The sequence below is a fragment of the Echinops telfairi genome, unplaced genomic scaffold (genome assembly GCF_000313985.2).
Source record: "Echinops telfairi isolate 266 unplaced genomic scaffold, ASM31398v2 ScPeMD7_7457;HRSCAF=8495, whole genome shotgun sequence".
Lineage (NCBI taxonomy): Eukaryota > Metazoa > Chordata > Mammalia > Afrosoricida > Tenrecidae > Echinops > Echinops telfairi.
Genome location: NW_022111357.1, coordinates 39,315,413 through 39,336,780, shown reverse-complemented (window position 1 = coordinate 39,336,780; position 21,368 = coordinate 39,315,413). Strand labels below are relative to the sequence as shown.

The window sequence follows — 21,368 nt, the reverse complement described above, 5'->3', positions numbered from 1 at the left end:
TCAAAACGATCCCTCCTCAAAGGCTCCAAGGGGTGCACAGTGCTAGTCACACAGCACCAACACTGTGTTGGGCATTACAAGTAATCTAGAGATGATTTGAAGGGAGGAGGCATGTAAGTTACCTGCAAATATAATACAATGTTATATAAAGATCTTAATCATCCTTGGATTGGGGAATCCTGGGGCATGGTGGGGGGGGCTGTTTGGGAGCCAACCTCATCCCCTTGGATTCTGAGGGTCAACTATACACCCTAATGGGATACCTCCTAAAGACAAAAAGGACCTTTCAGAATTGTTACACTGCAGTGGTCTGCTGGTGGACTGATGCTCAAAACTGGCACTACACATACAGATGCCAGCACGGCCAGTGGCACTGGTCAGTGTGGTCAGCAGGCTGGGTTGGGGCCAGGAGCAGAGAGGAAGTGAACAGCCATCGGAGACGGCAGCCCTGCCCCTACCCAGCAGAAGTGGGGACCACGACAGGGAGCGGACTGAGGAAGCCTAGACCCTGTGGGACTGGGGATGACACCCAGGCACAAACAGAACGAGACACCCATTCATAAGTGCATCGCACAAGGGTGAGCCTGGACTGGCCTCCAGCCCCATAGAGGTGCTATGGGGTGACTGGCAGAATGTGGGTGTGGTGAAATGAGAGTACATTGGGGTTAGTTCTTGTCTTGAGGGTTCTGCTGTGGCCATGTGGGTAAGTAACCGATTTTGAGGGCATACAAGCTCGGCATTTCATGGCGGAATGGGGCATTATGGTGATAACGCGTCTTCAAATCCTTCAGGTACACACACGTGCAGAAAGCGATAGGCAAATGTGGGAGAAAGGTACTCAATTGGACAGCTGGGTATCTGCAACTTTTCCTAGTTTGGATTAGAAGGCTCAGGAGCTAAAAAGGCGTCCCCCTGGCCAGAAAGAGGACATCTTCGCGCTGAAGAAATACAACTGCCCCGCCTGAGAAGCCCGGCAGCACAGGAGACACAGAAGCTCAGTCGAGGCAGGAGGTTGCCAGGCCCCAACTCATCGTTGAGAAGAGGCAGAGATGGCGGGACAGCACCGAGCACCTGCCCTTCCTCTGCTGTGGCCAGCTCAGGGGCAGCAGGTGCTGGGGGTGGGAGGGCACTCCGGGCCACAGGAGATCCCAGACTGGACGAGGACAGAGCTGGCATCCCCACTCCCGGCCTGAGGGAGTAACGGGTGTGGGCCATGGCACCTCCGGTGGCAGGCTAGTGGAGAACATGCACACCAGCACCAGGGGAGGCCCCTGTCCACAGAGAGAATCCAGACACAGTGTCCACTGCAGAGGGTGAGTCTGGAGCGGGCATCCGGAACACCAGGATGGGTTGTTCACGTGGGGCAGGCAGGGCAGTGTGGGCTCGCTTTTTAACTTTCAGACAAAGCGTTTACTTTCCAAAGTGATTAAAACTGCTTGAGATGTTTTTCAAAATGATGGGGAACAAGGCCCTCCCAGGGATGTCCCACAGGGGTACTGAGACTGCGAGGCCCTCAGGCATCACCTGCCCTTTGGGAAGGTGATTCAACTCCATGTTTTCCTTTTGGACGTGACAAGCCCACACAGACGGAGCCGACGCTGTCCATGGTAAGCCTGTGGGCAGGCTGCACCTGCTGGGCCGCATGCCTGCAGCCCTCAGGCCACTCCGACAAGAAAAGGTCTGCAGTCAGCCGTCAGGAGAGGCCCCACACCAGCCCGGCCCCTCAGGAGGGGGAAGGTGCCACCACCACAGCCCTGCTGAGAAATAAAAACCGGGGCCCCAGCCCCTCAGCTCTCAGCCCTCCTCTAGGCAAGGAGAGGGACAAAGGGCCCGCTGAACAGTGGAGGAGGTCAGGTTCACTTTTCCTGTCCTGCTCACGTGCCCCGAGACCAGGCACGCCCTCCGCCCGCCTACCTTCTCATGCTTCGTGGGCACGGCACTGAACGTGCAGGCAGATCTGGAGTCCAGGCCCTTCTCCGGCCTCAGTCCAGCCTGTGAGAAACCAGTGGGCACCAGTGGGTGGAGGGGGAGGCATAGTATCTCACTTAGATCTCCCAGTGGCTCTCAGGCACAGCTGCTCCCATTAGGCACCTAGCTCAAGGTTGCCCAGCTCTGTCACTGTCCTCCACAAAGGACACCTGAGGGGCCAGCACTGAGACCTGCGAGCCCTTGGGAAGGACCGCCACAGCCCACCAGAAGTGACGATGACTCCCAAGAGGGCAGCAGACAGGCAGAAATGCATTTGTTTGCCTCTTAAACCTGCCCCCACCCCTGCACATGCAACATACAAACAGACACACACACCCTGCCTTTGATAAACATTGCCTTTGCATTTCCAGCATTAACTGGAGAAGGTAAGCTGCTAGAACATTCCAGTCCCTTAACCCTCCTGAGAGGTAAAGAAAGCTCCTTATCAATTCAGTATTGCTGAGGGGAAGCCAGCTGACACCACCACTTGGGGGGGTGGGGGGCGGGCACAGAGCAGCGCCCGGCTCTCGTGAAGCCCAGGCCTGGGAAGTGTCCCACCCTTACTTGGCCAGGCAGAACTGGCCCCAGAGCTCTCGATGACAAGTCCCCTGGCTCAGTGGGAGAGACGGGGCCCACCTGTGCCGTGGCTGGCTGAGCGAGGGAGAACGTCTGGTACTTGAAGGGGATGTGGGCCGTCTCCTTGGGCCGCAGGTAGAGCTGGGGGGCCAGGCTGCCACCACGCACATGGAACATGTCCTCCTCCACAGGCGTGAGCAGGCCGGCTGCATTCTTGAAGTACCGCCACTCGCTGCTGTCCAGGATGACGCTGGAGGGGAAGGGGACACTGAGCCAGTGCTGTATAGGAGCACACACCCCACCCCACTCCCATACACACACACCAAGCTGGTCCTCATAGCAGTGGGAACCAATGTCCATGAGTCACCTCTGACCCACAGCCACCCAAGAGGAGCAGGAGCACCCAGCGCCTAAGGTAGCGGTTCTCAATCTGTGGGTCACGACCCCTTTAGGGGTTGAATGACCTTTCACAGGGGTTGCCTGATTCATAACAGTAGCAAAATCAGTTATGAAGTAGCAAAGAAAATAATTTTATGGTTGGGGGGGGTCACCACAACAAGAGGAACTGTATTAAAGGATCACAGCATGAAGAAGTTTGAGAACCACTGTCGTAAGGGTTTTCAACAGCTGGTTTGGGTGGTGTGGAGGCCTCTCCAGTCACCTCTGGGTAGACTTGAACCGCCAACCGTTTGGTTAGCACCTGCTGTGTGAACCATCTATACCACCCAGGGGCTAGTAGGTCTGCGTCGGGAGCCTGCGCCCGCCCACCTGAGCTCAGGGCTGTCGATCTCAATGGACACCGTGTGCTGCGTGTTGTGGGGGTTCTTCAGGGCAAACTCGAAGAACTCAGCGGCGCCCAGGGCAGCGTAGAGAGTGTGCTGGGTGGTGATGGCCTGGCTCAGCAGGCCAGCGATGCCCTCCGCCTTCGTGCGCTCGCGGTAGGCCTCGATCACCCGCAGGTCCCGCGAGTGCTGCACGCGGACACTCTGCTGCGCCTGTGGGCCGGTATATGGGGGTCTGGCTTGGGGTTCCAGGGCCCCAACAACCAGCCCTCCCACTCTTCCATGTAGGATGCGGGGACAAGGTCACCCCTGCTCTCCCTGCTCTTTGTCTTCGGTGCCCTCAGTCACTCACCTCCACCTGTCTGCCAACATCTCTGCTCCCCGGGGGCGGGGGGCGGGGTACGACAACTCTCACGCATGCTCCTCCCACGGTGACCCCCACTACAAGAACCCCTCCACTGAGATGCTCACCAGCACACTGCTCCTCCGGCCGCCCAGCTCCTCCCCCGACTCCCGCAGACGCACTGACCGCATCCGCTCCAGCTTGCGCCTGCGCACAGCGTCCGACTCACGGCCAGCAACCGGGAGGTTCCGGCTCCCCGTCTGCATGTGCGTGACCAGCATGGCAGCCAGCTCACTGTCCACGTCGGCCAGCTTCTGGGCCTGCACCACACGTTTTCCTGCTGAGGGATACACAGGAGGGTCGGAGAGCTGTTCCCAGACCTGCCTGCCCATCCTCTCCCTCTGACAAAGCTCCCCTCCTCCGAGGTCAGTGCCCCCTGGTCTGCAATCCTCCACGTACAAATATTCATTAATACTCCATGGTGTGACTGACTAGGACAAAGGTCAGGGCTTGGGGGCTTCTGACCCTTAAGAGTTTCCCAAAACTGGCCTCAACGGGGGCCGCCCCCTCTGCTGAAAGGTCTGTTTCACCCCGGGGCAAGGGAGGCACCAAGAGCCCCCACACCACTGACCCCAGCACCACTGTGTGCTCTCAGACAGTCTCCCGTGGGGATTCTTGAGTGCCAGATCCCAGTTAAAATCAAAGGCCTTAAGAGCTGATGCCCCAGAATGCCCCAGACCCATGGCCTGATGTTCAGGCTGAAGGAAATCCGCTGAGGCCGGCCCTGCCGCCCTCCTAGGCCTCTGTGACTGTGGCCCCTGGCTTCCAGGGCAGCCTGTCTCCTTTGGAGCAGCTCTGCTGAGTCCTGGGTGCACATGAGTGCTCTTTAGCAGCTCCGAGAAGTCAAAGGGAGCCTGCTGGCACCCACAGGTGTGAGACCAGCTGCCCCAGAACACTGCTCCATTTTCTTCCGAGACCCAGTGTGGAGCGAGGGGGGCAGCAGAGCTGTGCTGGAGACAAGGCCACGCGCCACACCTGTGACATCACAGCTGACACTTCAGGTCCACTGAGAAGGGATGGCCCAGCCTAAGCCTGGGGGTGGGTGGGCATCAAACGCCAATGCAGGTCCGCCCCGGGCCCCTCTCTCTCATCCTCAACCACAGCTGCACGCTGACACTTCCACCTGCGGGGCACCATCTTCCTCCCCTCAGGGCTCCGCCACAACTCTACCTGGATGCCTTTCAAATGCATTGAGTTGGTTATGGTACCTTAAACGGCTGCCCACTGAGCACTTTGCCCATCTCTGGGTGTGGGGAGGAAGGAGTCCAGCTCAGGATCATGCCAGCTGCCCTGGGGTCACCCCAGCTACTGCTCTCCTAGTCTTGGGAAGCCAGAAGGAAAATTCTGCCAGAATGGCAGTATAGGGCTGCACCCCCTGAGCGGCGGGAAGCCCCAAGCAGCAGGCTAGATGTCATGTAGTCCTCAGTTCGAGCCTCGCCCGGTGGTGAAGGTGAGCTTTCCTGGGGCAGCCTAGCCACTCAGGGTCTACGCAGATGCTCACGGTTCTGGCCCCTGGACTGCTGCCCTGACCACCTGGCCCTATGGTTGTGGGTTTTATTAATAACGGCAGTCTTGTTCCTGGGGTGCTGGGCCACCCCGCTGAGACGATACTCCATTCTCCTGGTCAGAGGCTTTGCTCCCACCAGCTGGGATGGAGACATACTGACCACAAAACATAAAGTCCAGGTTCTACTCAGGCTCAACTCACCTAGGTAACTGAGCAGGTCAAGGGCCCTCTCTGCCTCCGTTTCTCCAATATTAACAGGAGACTGTACAGGACGGATGGATGGTCAGCCCCCCCTCCCAAGAGCCTGTGCAATGACACTCCAACTTCTGTCTGGGTCTCCAGGATCTTTCCAAGGACTCCACACCTGGTCACCACCCACAGGTGGTCCACAAGGCTCTCCCAGTTCCCAGAAGTCCTAAGTTGGTCTAGCTCTCCTGGGGTGCTCTAACCCTCCATGGCTGTCAGCCCAGCAACACAAGGAAGCTCCGGGTGGCTTTGGATAGACAAATGATTGCAGCATTTGGGGAAATGCTCCTTAAAGGGCACGTCCCACTTCCAGTGCAAACAAGAAGGATTTCACATCCCGGATCATCGCAAGGGGATGCGTGTTGTGGCGAGAACAATCGCCAAACCAAGTTCTTCTTTTCGCAGCTTAGTCATTGGGTTAGCCCTCCTCCTCCCAACATGGAGGGGCCTCACATCCACTTTTAAGAACCCCTCTGTGTTCTCCCTGATCTTTTCTTCAATTCTTCTTCCCCAGCAGGGTAGCAGCCACCCAAAAACAAATGCCTCTCAGAGAACAAATTCCCCATGACAGGCAGGCAGGCCTGTTTCTACCGATGCCAGCTGGGTCAGCGGGGTGAGCCCCAAAGCTGAAGCCAGGCAGCCCCACCCTCAGACCTGGAGTCACATCCATACCCACACCTCTCCTAGACCACCGCCTACTCTCCCCACTCACGTCTTGGGGAGCCTCTGGCAAGGAGGCTGCCTCCTGGGAAGCCGCTGGTCCCGTCATTGGAGATGACCCTCGACCTGGATGGTGGCAACGGGCCGGACTGTCTCCCACTCTGCTTACATGCATGACCTAAGACATACCCCAGCACAAAAGATGAGTCAGGTGAAATTAATTCCCCAGGGTCACCATCTCCCAAACACCCAGTCAGTGCCACACCACATCCTGGGCCCCACCTGACTCTGCGTCCTGTTTGCAGCTGGGAAGTGGCAAATTTCCCTTGGACTTATTTCCCTTGAAGGGCTTCTATGACCATTGGGTTTTGTGTTAACTTGGCTGGGCCAAGATTCTCAGTTAGGACCCCCCACATTGTCTGCCAACCCTGGTAGCTCCCAGTGGCCTGACGTATTGCCTGCCAACTTTGACATCATTCGACTCTGCAGCCACAGCCTGGCTGGCTGGCCTTGCATTTATTCCACCTGTCCTTCCGCCAGCCTGTGGACTTCCTGCTTCCTGGTTTGTCAGTCCCAGCAGTTACACGTGTCAGAAAAAGCCTCCAGCCTAACACCTAACCAGACTGGAATGACCTAATTCTACACCTGTGCAAGCCACTTTTTTGATAGAAATATCTTTCTTTGTACATATACGATTTATACACCCCACTGGTTTTGCTTCTGTAGAAAAGCCAGCCTAACACAGCTTCCCAGTCCACTGAGCTGACTCCCGGCCCCTCACCAGCTGCCCTGCTTCCCAGTGGGTGGTGTTGACACTGAGTCTTAATTCCTGGTCTCGGGCTCAACCCCAGGAGGCTCACCAGAGGGGCTGCTTCCCAGCCACAACACCCAGCCCTCTGCCGAAGTTACCATTGGGGAGGTCTTCATGCGTTCCACATGCAAGTGTCTGACTCCAGCTACAGCATGGTGGTCAGAGGTCCAAGTGGAATCGTCATGGGAGGCATGGTGCCTAGGCACCGGGGTTAACAGCCTGCTCACTCAGCCAGGTGTGGGGAACCCCAGGGCACATGAGCGAGGGCCGTAGGTGGGCTTCCCGTAACTGGGTAAGGAAGGTGTCACCCCACAGTTATGTCTTGGTTCACCTATCCGCCCCAGGTCACGTGGGAAGCTCTGGGACGTTCCGTGGGGTGTGCCCAGTGGCCACTGGGGAGGCTGGTCTTCAGGGAAAGCTGGATGCTGGTGCAGAGTTATAGCCAGTGTCCTCGTACTGGCATCGCCTCATCTTCTGGTTTGATGACATGTCAGGAGGTCACTCTTTCTCTCCCAACACCTTCATGTGCTTCCATTGTTGGGGTGGTGGGCTGCTCATGGGCACCCACCCACTTCCATCTGGCCAACCTTGTCATCGTTGCTTTCTCCATGAGATGTTCCAGGACCCCTCTCTGCGGCACTCGGTCTCCTCCCTCCTCCGAGTCCACTCCTGGCTAGACGTCATCACCCCCACCCCACCCCACTCCAAAGGAAGCAGCCAGCGTTGATGTCTGGAAATATCAGAAAATATATTCTCTTTCCTCCTCCTCGGGGCGATCCGACTCTGACCATCAGCAAGCCGCTCATTGTCCGAGGATCATGAGTCTGTCCTGAAAAAGCCCCTTGTATGGGAAGCCTCCCACCTCGCACGGCCTGTTTCTCTTCTGGGTCAAAGGAAGGTCAAGGTCTGGAGCAGGATGGGAATTTGGGCTCACCTGCTCCTCAGCCCACACTTCCATCTTTCACCACCGGGCAGGTACCAGCAAACACACGGTGAGCAGGGAATGGCCCGTGGCCTCGGAGAACCAGAAAAGGCACATCCAGGTGTGACGGAGCAGAATCCTCACGGCCTTCCACAGGGACCCCAGTTCCTGGGCTTCCAACCCACAATCCCCATTGGTTCAGGGGCCTTGCTCCCTGTGCTGCTTCCCAGAGGGTCTGGCTTAGGGTGGCAGGCCCTGCCCCACACCAAGGAGCCAGCTGCCCCGTTACCTGCAGATGCTGCTGACATACGGCCATCTGCCCCCACTCTTGGCCAGCACTGGGGTTCATCCTCTCTGACAGAGGCCTGGGGATCGTCTATAGCTTTCTCAGCCACCTTGACCCAATAGTTTATGGTGAGGTCTCACAGCTAACAGAAATGACCACTGGCCCTCAGAAGGCCTGAAAGCAGGTTCCCCTCTGAGGAGCAGACAAAATCCACTGCAGCATCAGACTGGGTCTGGGTAACTCACATGGCACGTGGCCAGCAGCGACATAGACAGAAGAGGGGTGTCCATACAGGTGCTTCTGACATGAGGGGCATGCCCTGGGTGGCCGGGGAGAAGTGTGTATATTCACACAGGGCAGGATGGGGCAGTGATGCTGACACCCTCAGGGTATCCACAGCTCTCCTCGCCTGAGTCCCACTCCCTGTGGGAACACCCTTCACCACGGCAGTGCTCTGGCTTGACCCTTGGTCATCTGTCCACGCCCTGCAGTACATGCTTCTCCATGTTGTGTGGGGCTTGCTCATGCGTGTCCGTCCCCTGAGAACGGTCCAGGCCCTGTGTCCCTGGAGTAAGTGACAACAGAGCTACCAGCCAACCATCGTCCCGCTTCACAGTCATAGTCCTGGGAGCCAAAAAGTCATCACCATCTCAGCAATCCCTAAGACAACAAGGCATAAGACGAGAGGCCACCAAGCCATGCACCCCCACCCCAGGGGGAGGGGTCCTGGGCGGCTCTGGCCATTTTGGTCTCAGGTATGACTTTCAGGTAAAAATGCCAAGGAGCATCATCGGGGGCAGGGACTGGTTGCCCAGGACCTCGGCCTGGCTGCGATTCTCTGCTGTCCTGGACATGGACACAGCCCTCATCCAAGCTGCTGGCAAGCTCCTATGCTCAAACGCCTAATGACCGATTTTGTGTAGAAATAAAGATCACGACCCTTCCTCCCCACGTCAAAAAAAAAAAAGCCAAGTCTACCGCGGAAACCAGAGCACGCTCCGAGAGCCAGTCCGGCATCTGGCGCCTGTCCTTGGCTAATCTCCCTCCACGGGCTGCGCCAGCCTCTCCAGCAGGGGCTCGCCGACTCTCTTCCCTGGAAGCTTATCTCACTCTTGCAGGCAAAGTATGAAAATGACGATTTAAGATAGCGTATAATGGAGCTAATCTTTCTTCTGCAGATAAGATTTGGGAACCTGGAGTCACTGCACATTTGTGGGCTGTGGAATTAAATGTGAGAATACCTGGCCCAGGCTCGGAAACAGAAGGCGCCTTGCAACGCCACGGCCGCCGCCACCGTTGTCGACGGTGCTTTTGAATTACGTCCGCCGCTCACATGTGGCTCATTCATTTCTCCAGGCCCTAATTGAGTTTTGCTGTTCCCGTATTGTCTACTTTGAAAGCGGCCTCAGGTTTTACATTTGTAAACAAGCAGCCGGACCCCCGCTTCTCCCGCTCCTTTCCCCAATGAACTGTGTGCTGGCGCTCCTGGCTGCGCCTGCGCAGTGGGCCCCGGTGCACAGACACACAGAGCGGTCGAAGGGCCTCGAAGGCTTGTTGTCCGGCTGGGACGGGAGGCAGGAGAATTCCCGAATAAAATTCCCGAAAACGGGAACGTTGGGGGCCATCCAGCCCAGGCTCCAGATGCTTCACGCAGCTGTGGTTTGTTGTTTGGGGTGTTGCCAGGAAAAAGCCCAGTCCTTCTAGACGTCCCTCGAGGAGGCCCACGGGGTGGGTCCCTGTTGGCCCCGCAGAAGGCATGCCTGGCTCCCTGCTGTGGTGCCCCCGGCCTCACTGCCAGCCCGTCATGTCAGGGCCTCAGTCAAAGTCTCTAGGCCATCTCAGCAGGGCCGTCCTGAGGCACATGTGGGGGCACCCAGGCCATGGCGCTGGAGTCAGGGCTCAGCATCGAGGATGAGCAGCCAGGCGGAGCGAGCACTTCCACTCTCCTGTTCCAGTGTGCAAACACTTAGGGCTCTTCTCTTTTCGCCCCTCCTCCAAGGGAACCAGATGTCTCCTGCTCACGTGCTGGGGCCGTACAGAGATGGCCCAGGAACAGCACCAAGGCACCAAGACCCAGTGGACTAGTGCTCTCCAACCCCATCAGAAATGAGCTAGAGAGATGCCCAGTACTCGGTGCCCATCAGACTCTCTGGGGCCAAGGTCAGACTCACTGGCTAGAGTCCAGAGTCTCGGGACCAAAGGTCAAGTTCTCAGTGACCAAGGTCAAACTCCCAAGGACCATAGTCAGAAACCAGTGACCAATGCCAGGCTCTTGGTTATCAAGGTCAGGTTCTCAGTGACCGATGGCAGACCCTCAGAAGCAAAGGGCAGGCTCGCAGGAGCCAAGGTCAGACCCTTGGGAATGCGTGAGACCACACTCGGACTGTGCCTGCCCCCCAGGAGCTGGTGTTCTAGCAGGGGAGACGCATTGCCCAGAAACCACACCGGACAGCAAGGATGCTGGGCTCTTACCCACGTTGGCCAAGGTCAGGTGTAGCCGGCCCTTCACCACTGTGTGGACACCAATGGGCTTGACACTGCCAAACCGGGTCACATCTCCACTGACCACCTCCACGTCCTGCTCACACTCTGTCGCCACCACCTCGAGCTCATGGGAGACCTGGACAGCTGGCCGCCCTTGGCGGAGGAGGTGCTGCATGAGAAACGTGTGCTCATAAGCCAGAGCAGGGCCATGGCCACCTCCAGGTGCCCCCATAGGCATGAAGGAGCTCCCCACCCACCATGGGGAGGGGGGGGGGCGGTCACATATCAGTGTGAGAAGGAAAACCCAGATGTATACACCAGCCAGAAACCACGGCTTCTTGGAGCCTGAGATCCTGGACGTTAATAAAATACAACCGGGGCCACCACTGAACCAGCATGGCTAGACACCAGGGCACAGGCAGCAAAGCAGCCACTGGGAGGAGCCACATGTCCAAGAGGGGATGTGTCCAGTCATCAGCGTCTAGAGCAGAGTGTGAGCCCCGATCTCTCAGAATGGAGACGAGCCTGCAGGGCAGAGGGACAGACTGGACAGTGGGCCAGGCTGAGGCTCAGAGCCAGGGGACATCAAGTGGGCTCCAGTGAGGCTGAGAGACAGACTTACAGGGCAGAAGGGGTTCATGAGGGGCAGCAAGGAGACAGGTCCCATGTGGTACAGAGGCCAGGAGGCAAGGATGTCCACACCAGGCCGATGGAGCTGCCAGGGGCTTTTACCGGAGCTAAGAAGGCTGGGCAGAGGACCCACATTCTTGCCTTGGTCCCAGACCAACCAAGCTCATCCTGGCCATGGAGCTCTGCCCGTCCTGGACAACCAGGGTCCAACCTGCTTGTTATGTCTGCAAAGAGAACTCCCCCCCCCACCCCCAAGCTACTACACAACCACTTGGGCCCAGCTCACCCGGTCTGGATTTCATACACACACAAATAAAGGAAGGAGCCAGTCAGTCAGCAGTGACTGGTGGAGAGAGTCTGGCAGCTAGAGAGAGGACCCGTCAAAGGAAGGAAGCGCGGAGTCACTGTAGCTGCTCCCAGCTCAGCAGAGCACCCGTGGGGAAGGGTGCGAAACATGCACACAGGATCCTGCAGCTGAGGACAGAGGTCCTTTCCTTCCTGAGTCATCTCAGCAGTCCACTGGGCACTGCCAGGCGGGGGTCAATCAGGGACAGGACGAAGGAGCGAGAAGGAAGGAACACACCCCCAGCAGGCAAACTCTGACTGGGCAGGGTGGGTGGGGCCTGGGAGCCAGCATGAGAAACGGGAAGAGTCTTCCAGAGAGAGGGAGCCACAGGGCAGAGACCGGGGAACAAGGAAATCAATGCCAGGCTGGTCAGAGCCCAGGTGCGGGCTGTCACCAGGCCGCCTTCCTGGCCTGCCCATCAAATGCAACCCCTCAAGCCTCTGAGGTAGCAGCAGCAGCGGGGGAGTCACAGTTGGGGTGCAGGCCAGCCGGGACACCCCTTAGCTGTGTGGCAGTCCTACCGGAAACTAGGAGCATGAGGCAAGATGACCTCAAGCCTCCCCCATGCTCTCCCTCCGCTTAGTGTTCCGCTCTGGGGGTGGCGGGCCCAGACCCCCATCCTTCAGATCTTGCCATGAAGCCTGCAGGTCTGTGATCAAAGGACCTCAGTGCTGGCTGTGGGGAGACGTCTCTACGTAAGAAACGTCGGAACACACGTAAGAAACAGCGTTCAGCCCATCAGGAAGCAAACACATGAATGCAAATGGAGCCCAGGTACCGAATCCCCCCTATCACAAATGCAACGGTTCTATAAAAGGCCCCTGCCTCATAGAGCCTGGCGTCCTTCCCCAGGGGCTGGTCTCTCCTGATAACGTGTCCAGAGTGCGGAGGAGAGTCTCCCGTACTTTCTTCTGAGGAGCGTTCTGGCTGCATTTCCCAGGCAGCTGTGTCGGTGGGCATAGCTAACATTCTTTGCCACGTCCTCATTCAAAGGCACCAAATCTCCTTTGGTCTCCCTGGTTCACTGGCCAGTTCTGGCACGCATATGAGATGAATGAAAATATCAATGGCTCGGGTCCTCAGAGTGGCACTTCTGCTTTGTAAGGCTTTAAAAGAGGCCGTTCGTTGCAGATGTACCCGATGCAGTATTTGTCATTTGGTTTCGCGGCTGCTGCTTCCATAGGCATTGATCATAGATCTAAGAAAAATGGAATCCTGGACAACTTCAGTATTTTCTGTTTCTTGTGATGGTGCCGCTGGTCTAGTTGTGAGGATTTGTTGTTGTTGTTGTTTTTGTTGTTGTTAAGGCTGAGGCATATTACATACCAGTCTTGGATCTTCCTCACTAAGTACTTTAAGTTCTCCTCATTTTCAGCAAGCAAAGAAACATCAGCCACGCATAAAGGCTGTTATTACTCAGCCTTCATACCCTGGTGCTGTAGTCTCCTTCATACAGTTCGGCTTTTCAAATGATTTGCTCAGCATACAGAGCGAATACATATGGTGAAAGGATACAACCCTGATGCACACCTTTCCTGGTTTTAAACCACACAGGATTCCTTTTTATTTTTCTTCTTCTTCTTTTGTCATTCCACTGCCAGGAGATCTATGTCCAGGTTCCAATCAGGTGTTCTGGAATTCCCATTCTTCACAATGTTAGCCACAATCTGTTGCGATCCATATGGTCGAATGTCTTCGCAAGCCTCTTTCTAGTATTCTCTGCTCTTGGCCAAGAGCCACCTGATGCCAGCAATGGTCCGCCACATCCTCCTCTGAACCTGGCCTGGATTTTTGGCAGTTCCCTTTCAATGTACTGCAGAACCGTTTTTGACTGATCTTCAGTAAAATGCTACTCGTGTGATATTAATGATAATGTTTAATAATTTCCACATTCTGTTGGGTCGACTTACTTTGGAATGGGCACAAATAGGGATCTCCTCCAGTGAGTTGGTCAGGTACCAGTCTTCCTATTTCTAGGCACAGACGAGTGAACTTTTTCAGCACTGCATCTGTTTTTTCAAACATCTTAGTTAGCATTAAATCAATTCCTGGAGCCCTACTTTTTGACAGTGCCCTCAAATGCAGCTTTGGACTTCTTCCTTCAATACCATCAGTTTTTGATCATATGGTAGCTCCTAAAATAGTCAGCCAATTCTTTGTGGTAGAGGGACACTGTGTATTCCTTCCACCTGCTTTTGACGCTTACTGCATCCCTCCATATTTTGTCCTTAAGATCCTTCGATCCTGCAACTCAAGGCTGGAGCTCTCTTCAGTTCTTTGAGCTTGAGAAACACCAAGTGTGTCCTCCCTTTTGTTTTCTGACGCCAGGTCCTGTCTTCTCAACCGCCCTTTGCAATCTTCTGTTCGGTTCTTTTCCTTAATTACACCTTCCACTGGCTTTAGCTACTCTATGTTCAAGAACAAGTTCTACATCTCTTCTTGATCTTTTCTTTCTTTCCTGTCTTTTTAATGACCTCTTGCTTTCTTCGTGTATTAAGAGCTTATGCATTAGTGAACGAAAATGGAGTGGTGTGGCCATTTGGAACCAGACAATTATCCAGCCTAGTATGCTAGACATGAAAAATTGAAGAGGAATAAAGTCAAATTAATCATAAAAAAGAACGTCAAAATATATCCTGAAGAACAATGCTATTAGTGATAGGATAATATTCATACACTGCTAATGAAGACCAGTTAATACAACTATTACTTAAATTTATGTCCCAAAGAAAAAATTTAATAACCTCAATAGTATGAAATTGATCAAACATGCAGTCAAGATGCATAAATAATTACAGGTGATTGGAATGTGAAAGTCGGAAATGGAGAAGGGTCAGTAGTTGGAAAACATGGCCTTAGTGACAGAAACATCTCACGAGACTACGAGACAGAATTCTGTAAGACTAACAATGTACCCATACAAAGATCTTTTTTTCCCACAACATAGTGACTATATACATAGACCTCACTGGATGGATACACAGAAACCAAATTGTTTATATCTATGAAAAGAGACAACGGAGCTCAATGTCATCAACAAGAACGAGGCCATGGGGCTGACTGCAGAACAGACCACCAATTGCCCACAGGGAAAGTCAAGTTGAAGATCGTCAAGAAAATTAAATAAGACCTCAAGAGCCAAAGTGTGACCTTGAGTACATCCCGCCTGAACTTAGAGATCATCTCAAGAATAGACCGGATGGCATTAAACGCTAATGACCAAAGAGTTACGGAAGGACACCAAGGGCCTCACTCATGAAGGGAAAGGCCTGGGCCTCACAGGCCTGGCCAAGGGACTGCATGAAATGAAGCATCAGAGCTATGGGTCACTGCAGCATCTATTCTCTTTACCTCAGTCGCATGAGTATTGTCATGGTCCTCAGGGAAGCAGCTGAACGGTATGTGCAAAGACTCAACTTCAAGATGGCCCCTGCAATGCCTTCGGTAACGGCAAGTTACTAAAATGCCCAATGACAGGGCGCAGGTGAAGGAAGTTATAATGAACGCATCTCACTTTGTTGCAAATGGGTTTATCAAAGGCAAACGGCGGTTTAACCACCCCAGGATCTGCAACCACAGGTGATTTGTTTTTATCTGAACATCCGACCTTTGCTACATAGATGTCAAGCTAAAAGACTTTCATTAAATTCTATTATATTGTATTATTATAAATTATATTATAAATGTAAATTATACTAAACACATTTCCCTTTAATGTCTCAAACTCTGTGCCAGTCAGCACAGTGCAGCATTGGCTTAAGAGATCTCCCTAGAAGAAAAGAAAACCTCCATCTCTGATGTGAAAGCAAACAGGTGGTGGTCAGCTCGGATGGGGTTCCCTGACAGTGCTGGTGAGCTCGGGACCACTGCTTACACACACACACCCCCCACACCCCCAAATACCAGCCAGTGCTGCAACCTTGGCTATTCATCACTCCCTCATCTACCTCCTGCTCCTCCTGTCTACTGTGGGGGACAGCTGAAGGCACAACAGTGACAGATCCAGTTCCTGCCCTTAGTACCATCACAGGCAGGGACAAGAACCAGGCATTAGAATAACCAGCACCTACTGAGTCCTTGCTGTGGCCTGCTCCCTGCCCTGCCCCTCACACTCAGGCACGGGCAGGGCCCTCAGGCTCACGTCACAGGGGAGGACAGCGGCCCATGGAACCTCCAGATCACTGGGTGGAGGAAGAGCTGGAGAGGCGGCACAGCCAGGGTAGAAGTGGCCCAATGAGTCGGGCCTCACACCATCTGGCACCAGGAGAGTTCAGGGTCTGGGTGTGGGAGGATGGGCCACTGGAGGAGACTGGAGCTAGGGGATCAGGTCTGGATTCAATGACCATGACGACTGCTGGTATGGATGGTGGGCCGGGGGCCAGGGGAAATCGAGTAGGAGGCAAAGGAGCTGAGAGTGAATCCCAGTTGTTCAGGGGCTATCTGTTCTTCCCTCTCCCAGTCATACCCTCAAAAGTCAAGCAAAAGTGGCCCCAGTCCCTGGCCCAATAGCTGCTGTGGACAAATCTCCGTTGACCCCAGAGAAACTCCAGGAGGAATACTGGATGAGTGGGAGGTCCGAGGTCTTCGTGTCAGGCAGAACAGGAAAAGACGATGTTTTAGACCCCAACCTTCATGCCCTCAGCCCTCACTCACTCTTTCACGGACGCACTCACTCAGTGTTCAAAGAAAGCCCCTGGCAGGCCAGATCCTGACACAGTGGGACCCGAGGCAGCCTGACTCCAGCCTCCAGACAATGTAAAAACCAGGGCCATCAGGGGGTTGACTGACTCCTGGCCACCCAGCCACCCCACCCCAGTCAGGGCCCGGAGTAAACCTGTGCTCAGAGGGTTTTCTATAGGTGATCTCTCAGCAGTTCATCGCCAGCCCTTTCTTCCAAGGTACCTCCAGGGGCACTTGGACATTAACTGTCTGCCCCACCACCCAGCGGCTCCCCAGGGAGTGTGTGCCTTCCCACCCCAGGAGCAGAAAATGACCTGACCAGGAGTGTCGAAGAAAGTGTGGACAGCTGACTGGGGCCTTAAGTTAAGAGCACCTGAGGCCAAACACCTAGATTACAAACCTCGGACTTCCCTTCTGCAAGGAGCAGGCACCGCAGATTTTGACCAGGGGAGCAGAGGTGCTGCCCGCCAACCGTTGGTGGTGGCTGTCCCAGAGAGCAGGCTCCCTTGGCAAGGGGAGGCATTACCTTCATGTGGACGGCAGCCGAACCAACGAGGAGCAGGGAGTCTCCATCCCAGACATCTATCTGCAGGGTCTGCACGGCCAGGTACCTGAGGAACCAGCGCTGCTCCCCCGGCTTCAGGAACGCCGGGTCCACCATGTACTTGAGCTGGAAGCCAGGAGGCCCTGGGAACAAAGGCAACCGCAGGCGGCGTGAGAGGGGCTGGCTCATTCATCACGGCCAGACGGTGCTGAGATTTCCGCTCTGATCGTGAGAACGAACTGCTTCCATCACGGCTACGACTCAACGAACTCATTAATCACCACAATACTGTGCACCATCCAAACGCACAACAGGAAGCGCGTGCCTGGCGGCCAGGTTCCCTTCCAATTCTTGCCGTCAGCTTCTTCTCAAGCACGACTTTGGGTTTCCGCCCTGCCCTTGTCAAACAGGCTGCAGCCGGGCGGGAAGCAGGGGCAACAGACGTTATCAATCTGGGCGCCCGGAATTACGGGACAAGCTGTTCTTCACCTGTCACCCAGACTGGATGTGCGCGCACGCATGCACGTATACACACACACACACACACACACACAGAGCTGAGTGGAGACGAGCCTGAACACCCCAGGGAGGAAGTCGAAGTCCGTGTACGTCCATTCTGTCCCCTCCCCGCACACGCTCACCCTTGGACCCTCTGTGAGGCTAGGCTTTGCACCAGCCCTCAGGCACGAAGGGGTGGGAGCAGCGGCATCCTGCCTGCGTCATTCCCAGTGGACTAAAGCGCCACTGGGATGGCCATCAGTCGGGTGTGGGGAGCAGCAATGCTGAGAAAGGCCGCCGAAGGCACATTTCCCCCTTTCCAGCCACACCAGGGACAACAGCTGGGGCCCCCCTGGGTGAGTGGGACACCTGCCTCCTCGGGACCTGTGTGCTGGGCCCACTGTCAGACCCGGGTCCCTTCACCCGGTCCCAGCAGAGATGGCCAAACCATGTTCCCCCATGACCAGGGACAGTGTCTCGGTGGGAGGGTGAGGCAGTGGGCTGGGTTGCAACAGCCAGCCTGCAGGTGGGGCTCTGGCCCTGGCGGGTGAGGCTAAGCAAAAGTGGGGTTTGAGAGGGCATCTCACAGGGTGAAAAGGGGGGATAAAGACCAAGAGGTGCTGGCCGCAGAGGTTGGGCCCAGCTGACATGTCCCCAGGGAGCAGACCGCACCACAGCACCAGGGGAGGCCAGGGACACTGTGCTCAGTGACTCCAGGCACAGGCCTGGCTCAGTCTCACAGGGAGAAACAGGCACGCCCGGCCCCCTGTTCAGACACAGGCGGGTTCCAGCTCTTTGGATCCACCTTCCCAAGTGACACGTGTAAACCTGCTCTTCCTTAGGGGTCTTTCCCAAACAGAGAGAGGATGAGAGAAAGACTAAACTCCAGAGAGAGAAACAAACAAGAAAGATGTGATGAGACGTTTCAGAGGCGCACACAAACACACACACACACACACACACACACACACACACACACACAGATACACAGCCCTAAAGAGTATAAAGACGCTCAGCGTCCCCTGCTGTGGAGCCTATCAATCACACCCTCAGACTGCACACGGATCCAGTATAGCAGCCCAGGCTGGGAGGAGGTGGCCATGGCATGCATTCTGCGACCTCATCCCTCATTCCTCATGGGGGGCACAGAGAGGTAACGCTGCGGAAACCTTGACTCTACCAGTCTGTAGTCCCCGCCTAGAAACCCAAAGTAAGGCCACAGCCCTCAGCCTGCCAGTGGGGTGCTGGCTGCAAACACCGCGTAGCACCTACCCGAGGGAGGGAGCAGTGTGCAGAGGGGCAGCCCTGCGGACCCCACAGCCTCCCTAGGGCACCAGACTCCAGGGGAACCTGCGGACTGAGAGGAACAAGCAGCAGGAAGGTGCATTTGGAGGTGTGACCTTTTGTAGGAGGAGGGAAAGAGGAAATAAGAACACAAACAAGCATTTGCTTATTTTGTCGCCACCTGCCCATGAGCACCCCCAAAAACAACAACACACACACGCCAACCACACCACCTAAAACCACCGCCAGCAAAGAGAAGAAGATCGGGAGCAGAGGGGCAGGCAGGTGGGCCCCGGCGACCAGGGCAGGAGGAAGGCTGCAGGGTACAGGTCACTTTGGTTTTGATTTCTGTATGCGTTTTGGAGAAGCAAAGGTAAACGTGAAAACTCACAGAAGCAAGTGAACAGACTGCGTGTCCGGCCAGAAGCCCAGCCGCCTGGAGAGAGAAGGCTGTCCGGGGGCTTCTGAGAGGCCCCACCCAGCTGGCCGCCGGAGACAGGCAGAACTGTGAAGAACCCCTCGTCCCCCTGCCCCCAGACCCAGGTGCATGGAACGGTACTATTAGGGTGAACGTCGGCAATGTCAGTGTGAAAATCCATTCCTCGAGGGAGCAGGACCCAGCCAAGTGCTTCGAAGGTCCCGGCTGAGAAAGCCATATCAGCCAGTCCTGCCGGGCACGTGCAGGCACTGTGAGCCGAGATCAAGTTGACAGTGCCCAACAGCACAAGCGGAAATTAGAAGGTCAAGTCGAGTGAGCATGTGCTCAGCAACAGTGATGTTCACTGTAGGAAGGAAAGAATACAAATCAGCTTTCAAGGGTAAAAGGGGGGGTGGGGTGGAGACAACCTCTGCATTTGTGTTGGAAAAATGTCACTCTGAAGTCAACAGTTAGTGTGTCTCCATCCCCAGCTTGGGCCAGGGCAAGGCCTTCCTGCCTCGGCCATGAAACTCAGAACCAGGAGCACCCCAGGGCTCATTTCTAAAGGCATGTCCCCAGTTGTGTGTCCAGGCTGGCACCAGGATTGAGGCGGAGAGAAGGTGCCAGACAAGCCTGGGCCAGTGTGCTGCTGCGGACAGCGAGGAAAAGATCCAGGTTCATTATGATTCTTAACAGTAGCAAACTTACAGTTACAAAGTAGCAACGAAAATAACTGTATGGTTGGGGGTCACCACAACATGAGGAACTGTATGAAAGGGTGGCGGCATGAGGAAGGTTGAGAACCGCTGACTTAGAGCACGTCAGGGGGGCTCAAGGTCCACCTGAAGGACTCCCGCTGGGCAGGTGTGGGGACACGGCCGCATCAAAAACAAAGAAGGACGGAGCACAAACCACACGAAAGCACAAGGACCACAGTGGGGTGACTGACGCCAGCTTCTGACCCCGAGATGGGGGACCAAGGGGAAGAACTGTACTTCCGCCCATCCTCTCTGGAGGCGGTGGGCAGAGCGGCCCGGGCCGGAGGGGGAAAGCTCTCTTTTCCAGGAGAATGGCAGCCACTGAAGGGAGGCCAGATGACAGAAGTCAAAAACTACCATTCTGGAAATTCCAGTGAAATCACTTCCTCACGCAAAGCTCCGTCATGCTTAAAACAGCAGGCGGGCGGTTGTCGGAGGAGAGAGCATCCCGCAGTGCCCAAGCACAGCCCTGCAAATTCGTGGCAAAGGGGAAAACGCCTCCCCCAGGAGGAGCCCCTGTGGCCCAGCACCTAACCCGAGACCACACTGGGACTCCCGGGTGATGGAACAGAAAGCCTGACACCATTCTTCGTTTAGAATACGCATGAGTTCTGCAGGCCCGCATCCACTGCCTTCCGCTCCTCACTAAGTAGCATCCCACAGGACAAACTATCCAGCGGAACCTGTCAAGAAGGCCTAAGTCCAGGTCAGGGCCCTGCATCCGCATCGAGGTGGCAAGGGGCTGGGGCAACGCCAGCAGAATGAACCCCCTCCAGGAGGGGGCAGAGGCCACTAGGAAGCAACAAAACATGAAGGTTACTGTGGTGGAGTGAGATGTCTTCATAGAGCTCTTCGACCCAAGTCTCTGTAACTCCCACCACAGGGCCGAGTGGGACTACACAACTAGGGTGCGTGTGACATTGAGAGAGGGATTGGTCGGTGTTTGTTAGCACCCTCGGCTATAAGGACTGGTCATCTCTGCATGGGGGCAGAGAAAGAAACGTGGGGGACCTTGGAGGCACATTCGAGACCTCTGTCTGAAGTGGCAGAAGCGGCAGAGACTAGTGCATCACGGGCTGGAGCGCAGAGACGCAGCGCCTAGGCCATGGGGTATCTTCTCCTTAGCTGGCCCCAGACCAGGGAGCTGTGGGACAGAGTGACAGGCAGGCTGGCTTCCTGGCCCATGGAGGCAAAGGCCAAAGGACCACAGGCCTGAGAGACTGAGAACCAGAGGGAGACTTGGCTACCATTTGGCTAAGATGCTAAGAACCAGAGGGAGACTTGGCCGCTGGCTGAGGAGACCAATGATACTCCTCTTCCTGTTGGCTGACCCTGACCCATGGTAACCTGTTAACTTCTCTGATAAACCCCGTACTCGCGAGCACTGTCTGGGAGATCTGCGTGGCCACCACAATGAACGACCAACCCCGCGTTGAAGTAGAGTGGCATGGGAGGAATGATTGGTTTCAGAACAGGTCAAGGATGGAGCGTGGAGTCTGAGCCCTGCCTTGTGGCAAGAAGGAAGGCAGAGGTCAGACATGTCCACCTCCACTGCTTGTTTCCTA

The 21,368-nt window shown here is 55.5% G+C and overlaps 1 protein-coding gene across 4 annotated transcripts in view; it reads right to left on the bottom strand.

Moving 5' to 3' along the window:
• Positions 1-21,368, bottom strand: part of NPHP4 (nephrocystin 4) — a 109,463-nt gene that overhangs the window by 6,412 nt on the left and 81,683 nt on the right. For 2 of the 4 annotated variants that reach the window (XM_045299145.1, XM_045299147.1), the window contains exons 16-22: positions 16,828-16,988; positions 10,634-10,814; positions 6,195-6,320; positions 3,798-4,009; positions 3,313-3,539; positions 2,605-2,794; positions 1,915-1,992 (exon numbers count right to left, since the gene is read on the bottom strand). In XM_045299145.1, the coding sequence (XP_045155080.1) occupies positions 1,915-1,992; positions 2,605-2,794; positions 3,313-3,539; positions 3,798-4,009; positions 6,195-6,320; positions 10,634-10,814; positions 16,828-16,988 (1,175 nt within the window). The remainder of the gene's footprint in view (positions 1-1,914; positions 1,993-2,604; positions 2,795-3,312; positions 3,540-3,797; positions 4,010-6,194; positions 6,321-10,633; positions 10,815-16,827; positions 16,989-21,368) is intronic. The other 2 variants (XM_045299146.1, XM_045299148.1) reach the window with 1 other exon arrangement.